Source organism: Mus pahari, chromosome 8 (genome assembly GCF_900095145.1).
Source record: "Mus pahari chromosome 8, PAHARI_EIJ_v1.1, whole genome shotgun sequence".
NCBI lineage: Eukaryota > Metazoa > Chordata > Mammalia > Rodentia > Muridae > Mus > Mus pahari.
The window spans coordinates 61,069,166-61,076,523 of NC_034597.1; the positions used below are offsets into that span (position 1 = coordinate 61,069,166).

Consider the following 7,358-nt stretch of genomic DNA (forward strand, 5'->3'; position numbering starts at 1 on the left):
AGGGAGGGAGGGAGGGAGGGAGGGAGGGAGGGAGGACGGGCAGCATCTAATACATATACAGAACCTACTGTGTGCCTGCCACTGCACTTTGTACAGTACTAGTCTTTCCTATTACCAAGTTAGTCTTCATATGCCTTCTTCTAGACAAGCAAACTGTCTAACTGGTTTGTCCATGGTCATGCAGCTACCTATTAAAAGGAAGAATCCGAATCCAGGTAAATCTGACTTTGAATCCCATGATATAAAACCATTATTCTTTACAGCCATCTAATAGAGGAAAAAAAATAACAGTTCTCTCAGTTCAGTCTTGAAAGATAAATGGATAAGGCAGGCTGTAGGACAAATTCTTCACAGATGGAAAACACCCAGAGGCCTACATGCAGTGGTTAAGTAGGTTGGAGATAGTGATGTGCGATGCTCAAGAGGAAGTGAAGAGAAAGGTTAGATGGGTTTAGCTTGCAGGGCGGTACTGTTCACCAATGTAAAACCTATTCTCCAAGCAGGAAGTACTCATGAAAGATTCTGAGTATAGGAAGAGTCCTTTACATTAATCACAGACCCTGGAGGCAGCTTGGTGAATGGACAGTTGAAGCAAGAGGTCACTCAACAGACAGGGAAGACGTGAGAGAGATGAAGCAGGTTACTCAGAAACCAAAAGTCCAGCTCACCTCATCTGGTAGGACTGGCTCCCCAGTGAAAAGGAGAAGAACTAAAATGACTGTTAGCAGGTCACTTGAGCCACCTAAAGTGGCAGGACAGGAAGTAGAGATTCCTCTCTCCTCACCTCATCAATAGTTGTTAAGTATCTATCCCCCATCCTTTCTCCTCACTTCAGTCTCTCTAATAAAATAAAAAAGTTAGCACTGCTAATCATTTATTTTTGTGCTATTTTAATATTTTTATTACAGATTAGGTTGGTAAGTCTATTTTTAAATACATCAAAATAATGTTGTTACCCTCTTTTTAAATATTTTGTTTTTAAATTTTATTACATATACAATCCTCTTTTTTTGTTTTTTAAATTGTATGTTATGCATATGTTTGTTTTACCTGTGTGAATGTATGTGGACCACATGCATGCCTGATACCACAGAGATCAGAAGTGGATTCCCTGGAACTGGAGTTACAGATGGTTGTAAGCCACCATGTGGGTGCTGGGAACCAAACCTGGATCATGGTAAGAGCAACAAGTGCTCTTATGTGCTGAGCCACCGCTCAGTTTCTTACTGTAATCAGCCAATGGCCCTCACACCCTGCCCTTCACTATGCCTCTGTCTATGGCATGTCTGAGTTACCTGCCTTCTCTTTCCTCTTGCACTCCGTGCAGATGTTTCTTCATGCGTTTAAACTTGAAAACTGTTCTGTGCTGTAAGTGGTTGTACCATAAAGGTAGTAATGGACTAAGACATGCTTTCACCTCCGTTAGTCATCTGTCCTTTAAGTAGCAGCAACACTCCAAAATGACTACAAGTGGCACAATTAGCTGAGAATTCTCTTACAGATGTACATCTAAAAATTCATTTTCCAAAAACGTCACCCTAATAGAAAAATGTTCTATCTCTACTCCTAAGTATGGCCTAAGGAGAGCTTTAATTATTTGCCACTTCGAGTCCTTAGCATTTCCCTCTTAACTCATCTGGTAACTTGGAGACTTCACAGTAAAATGTGATCATAGGTTATTAGACTGGGAACATAGCTCAGTGCCCCAGTGTTTGCCCAGCATGCAAAGAACTCGCAACTCCATCCCCAGAACTGAAAACAAACAAGTGATACACTGCTTTGTAGAAAGCTGTGCCATCAAATGTCTAATATAAAGCTTTGGTCACAATCAATAACACAGGCGAAAAAGAACAGCTTATCCACTCTCAAAGAAGAAAAGTGTTCAGTAGCTGTCCTTCCAGCAGTCTGAGCTCTGTTCTGATGTGAGGCTCAGAAGCAACAACTCCAAGTGTCTTAGGGTTTTCAGTTTATTGACTCCACCTGCAAATCAATCACAAACCAAACCCTGCTGACAAGCACAGGTGCATACCACAGTCTCATTCATACTGAGAATCCACATAGGAAGATGTTATTCAAGATTGTGCTGCCCCCCTGAAAACTTAAAGTGCCAGTGAAGGTGCAAAAAGACTTTTAAACGGTGCCATGCCCTCTGCATCCTTCATGCCTCTAGGTAAAACTACAACCTTTATGCTAAAATATAAAATCTGTCTAATGAAAGCTTTGATGTGTGTGATTTGCTTTCTTTTGAATTCAAAACTCCCACAACCTGGAAATACAGGAGAGTATTAGAAGCAGCTGGTTCAGGCATGAAGAGTTTTTTATTCTTCTTTCTGCCTTTCGAGTTTCATGATTTGCATGGTTCAGACTACATTAAAAAGAAACAAAAACCAAAAACCATAAAACCTCTCATGACATAAAAGAGGAAGACACGAAAAGAAAAAAAAAAAATCCCCAAACAAGAAAAGAAACTTGAAAAATTTGGGGCAGGGGGTCAAACGAAAAGAATTTCATAACTCAGTTCTTTGAGTTCCTAGTTCTCTGCTCCAAATACCAGCAGCAACACCTCAGCTCAGAGCCTCAGAGACACGCAACTTTCAAAGCAGAGAAACTAACGGTTAGGGCACACTGTAGATGGCACTTAACAACACTTAACGAACTACTGAAATCTAAGAGGTTTTAAACATAAAATACACTGCAGAAGAAATCAGTCCACTTTTCATCCTTCAGGATAGGATTCCACTCCCATAACCCCTGTATTTCAGAACAGGTGTATCTTGACTAGGACGAGGGCTGTTTTGTGTTTATTTAATCTTGTTATAATTCTATTGCTTCCTACCCTTGCCATTTTTCAGCTGCTAATGAGTTCTCTACTAACCACTTACGTAGCTGGAGATCTAGTGTGCAGTTGGTATGGTGGCACACGCCTGTAATCACAGCACTGAGGAGGACTTCAACAGTTTGGAGCCCAGCCAGAGCTACAGAGCAAGATGATGGGGCAGGGGATTAATGTTAAAACTGCTCTCATGGTTCTGAATATTATCTTACATTTCCACAATTGTTATGTCATTTATATGACCTAGACAAGAAAGTTATTACAGATGAGATTATTAATCAGAAAAAGTGTCAATAAAAAGCAAAGTAATAAGTGTGGTGTTGAATGTCTGACTGAAACCCTGGGAGGCAGAGGTCAGCCTGATCTGCATAGTGAGTTCTAGGCCTTCCATGTCTACACAGTGAGACCCTGTCTCAGACAGACAGACAGACAAACAAACCAACGATATTATAATGGCAAGCTGGGCTAGAGAGAGAGCTCTTCTCTTAAAGGCCAAGGCTCACAACCAAAGGATAAAAATACAACGAAACCCATTATTTTAGGTACTAACCAAACAATAACAACAACAACAACAACAACAACGCTACTAATACACACACAAAAGGCAACTCCTCAAATAAGGCCCAGAGGCAGGAGTAAAGCAGGTTTTTCTACCTCCTTTTGTTTCAGAAAGCTGCATTCAAAGAACATTTAAAATGCAATCACGCCCACCCGCTCACTCTTCTCCAAGATTTGCTCACACAAAACAATTAGGCAGACATTAAAGTGAACAGGAAATAACATGACCAAAAATAAGAGGTGTGGCATCACCTCTGGTGAAGCTTTGCAGCTGTGAATAAATGCAGATAACTGTCCAGACAAGAGAGCATCAGCTCAGTGCTTGGAGCCCCATACAGTGGGCCTTTCGGGAAGCTGCCAGACTGGCTTTGAACTCAGTTTGGGCTGAGAGGAACTTCAACTCCAGATCCTCCTGCCTCTGCCTCTCCAGTGCTGAGACTGCTGGCATTTACCACTGTGCTTGGCCTCACACCCCACTTTGTTAAGAGGCTTAAACTATTTCAAACTCTGGGAAACCCAAGAAAAATGTTACACAGAATCCAACATTGCTGAAGTCAAGTGCTTATGCTAAAGTTTGTATGTGTGAGATGACTTCACACACTGAAATCATTTTATTAATGTGATTTAGGCTTGGGGCTGGGGAGATCGTGGGCAGCACTTTCTTCTCTTGTAGAGGACTCAGGCCCTGTCGCCAGCACCCACATGACAGCTTACCTCAGCCTGGAACTCCAGTTCCTGAGGATTCAACATCCTCCTTTGGCCTCTGAGAGCTACAGGCATGTACATGGTGCACATATGTACATGTAGGCACAATACTCATAGACATAAAATAAATCTTATTTAAAAAGAAAAAAAAAGTGAGGTGTGGTGGCATGCACCTTTAATCCAAGCACTCAGGAGGGAGAGGTAGCAGATCTCTGTGGGTTTGAGGCCAGCCTGGTCTTTGAAACTCCAGGGCATTCAGATCTACATAGAGTTTGCCCCCCCCCCCAAAAAAAAGCGCCTTAAAATGGGTGTGTACCACTGTAGACTCTGCAGTGGGAAATGACCACAAATCTGCCTGTCTGGACAACAGAATGAAACTCTGCTCAGTCACTCACATACAGAGAGACACTCGGTCCTTTCCTACACAGTGTGTGTTAATATGTAGTTCTGCTGAAGAACAAGTTTGTATCCTATCCTAAGACTCTATAGATGGTTTTCTCTCAGCTGTAAACACACCTGTACTTCAAGTGCCTTTCATTTCACTTCCGTTTTAAGTGTAAGACACGGTCATTTTACAATGTCCTTGATGCAATATGGTGAAAATAAGCTGGTACAAAAGGAGATTAGACTCTGAGATTCTTGCCGGTCTGAGAGCACCACTTAAGCCTTGCGCAGACCTCATTTATCCTGGCTTGACTCGGGATTCAGGTTTAACTGGTTCCCTTGCCTACTTCAGCTGAGAAATAGGCATATTTTGATAGAGAAAAAGAAGGACGAAACACTACAATGGTAGTGAGAAGTCCTTTTAATGTGGGAGGACCCTGCCAACGCCCTTGCCCTTGCGCAGTTGACTTGCATGGGCCGTGCTACTGGTACAGTTCAGAAGTTAATGTCCACGATGACCTTGCTTCACCCGGGAAGGTTGTAGAAGTGATTCCTGTGTATTAAGAGGCTCAGATCCTCCTTACGGCTTAGATGCTATAAAGCCTTACACGAAGATGGTCATGACACTTTAGCTGTTAAAGGAGTAAGTCCATTCTATGAACAATTGACTTAAATCCCTAATGATTCCAAATTCTGAGGAAATAACTCTCAAAAGTACCATATGTACTGTCAAGGCAGATGACTGACATTTAGGACACTAATACTGTCCTCCTCTTTCTGAGCACTCAATAGGCTCCCCCTTATTTAAAAAATTATCATTACTAGTCTCAGTTTCCTTTCTCCTAATATCAAAATGAAACGGGGAAAGAATTTTAGTTGTTTTTTTCCCACTATGGTGAAAACCACCTCACCCAGAAATAACTGGTCTAAGCATAGCACCTTCTTAGAAAACAGTGCTTTCAAACCAACTATGATTATGGAGGGGTCTTGTAAGTCGGACAATAGAAGCATACGAATCAAGTGGTTATATATGACAGGTCCTTTTGGGTAATGGGCAGAAACTATATCATAAACTCAGAAGATTAGAAACACTTTCGTGTTTCCTTAGAATAACAATGAAAATCGGATATAATGAAAGACATCTGGGAGATTATTATTCACCAAGTCCTTATAGCCCAAACCTGTAAGCCCCTTTAAGTACCATTAAGAAGACTGTGTTACTATCATCTTGTTTCTTTTAATAAAAGCAATGACTTGTGATATGTACAGAAAGTGAGCCAAACGTGCAGAGTATACCCACCACACCCCTCAAAAATAATCTTTTAAAGGGTTTGGTAAGGAGCTGTCAAAAACAGAGCTGAGCCTAAGGAAAGTCATGACTTGGGTGAGTCAAGCGAACTCCCTGCTCACACAAACCCAGACGGTGTCCCCAGATGAGAGATAAAAATAATGGGGAATCAGGAGAAACCGCCTGGATGCTTCGGGAGTGGACGGCGGGTGCGGTCGCTCTACCCACCTCCCGCTAGGTACCCGTCCAGCAGTCACCGGGGACGCCGGCGGACGGACGCCCGGTCCTCCCCGCGCCCTGCAGCGCCTCCCGCCGCTGCCTCCATCCCCGCTCCTCGAGTCCCCGAGCCGTCGCCCGACGAGGGCCGTTCCCCGCGGCGCGCTCGGCACCTTTGATGACGCGCTCGGTCGTGGAGAACTGAGGGCGCCTCACGGACATGGTCTCCTCCCGGCTCCGGCGGCCCGCTGGACGCGAGCCGCCGCCTTCCTCCCAGGCGAGCTGCGCTCGGCGAGCCGGCAGCCACCGTGCGGGGCCCCGGAATACGGGGCGTCCTCGGACGGCGGAGGCCGCGGCGCCGCTCCCTCCCTGCGGCGGCGCCCGCGGCTCGGCGGGGACGACCGCGTCGAGAGCTACGGCGACCGCGGCTGAGGGACACAACTAGGGAGACCGCGGCTGCGCGCGGCTGGGGCCCCGCGTGCGCGCCTCCGCGCTCACAACTTCCCGGCGGCCCCGCGGGCGGCCGCCGCGCTCTGCGCACGCGCGGTTCTCGGTTCTCGGCTCCGGATTCACTGCTGACCGCCGGCGGTCTCGCGTGGGGGCAGATGCTCAGGACGCCCAACCCCGACCTGTAGCTTCCCAAACCAGCCGCTGGGACCGCGGAAGCAGCTGCGACTTTGGGACCGGGCAGGTGTCCTGATTTCGGTGGCTGGCACCGAGTCTGTGTCCCTCTCATCAGAGAGAGCCCCTATCTTCTCATGAACGCTCTCTCCTTACCACTGGGGTCCTCCACCCGCTTTGTCTACATAAGAAATTAACCATTCTACCTGCTTCTCAGATTACCCTCTCCCATTTACCAACCCCTAACTTTGAAACCCCTGCCTGTCAACTTCATGTTTGTTGCTTACAGCTTGTATCTAGCAGCCTAAGGACCTTCGCGCCCATCCTACTCCAGTTCAGCACCTGGGAGGGCGGAACCCCGTTTCTGAGAAGCGGTATCTCCCTTTCTATATCCATGAGACAGCGGAGTCACTCACTGTCTTCGGGGACGCTAGCCCAGGCCTCCTTGAGGAAGGGAATTGATTTCTAACCGATCTTCCCTTTTATGTCACTTGCCTACTTGGACGCATCTATTCCACTGTGGTACAGTGACACTGCACCTGCCTCCCTATCTGTGTGTGTGTGTGTGTGTGTGTGTGTGTGTGTGTGTGTGTGTGTGTGTGTGTGCTGATGAGCTGGCCCATACGGGCACACGTGGAGGCCAGAGGTCGAGGTAGGGTGCGATCCTCAAGTGCTCCTACCTTTAATTTAATAGACAGGGTCCCATTAAACTTGAAGCTGACGTGCCTGCTAGACTGGAAGGCCAGCAAGTCC

At 45.9% G+C, this 7,358-nt stretch overlaps 1 protein-coding gene across 2 annotated transcripts in view; it reads right to left on the bottom strand.

Annotated features, from left to right (window-relative positions):
• Positions 1-6,418, bottom strand: part of Ppp3cc (protein phosphatase 3 catalytic subunit gamma) — a 70,509-nt gene extending 64,091 nt beyond the window's left edge. The window contains exon 1 of one of the 2 annotated variants that reach the window (XM_029541611.1): positions 5,997-6,079. Coding sequence is in view for 1 of the 2 variants with exons in the window: in XM_021203325.2 (XP_021058984.1) it covers positions 6,158-6,206 (49 nt within the window). In the remaining variant the exon portion in view is untranslated. Of the gene's footprint in view, positions 1-5,996; positions 6,080-6,157 lie in introns of those variants that run through there. The other variant, XM_021203325.2, reaches the window with a different exon arrangement.
• Between the last annotated feature and the right edge of the window lie 940 nt (positions 6,419-7,358).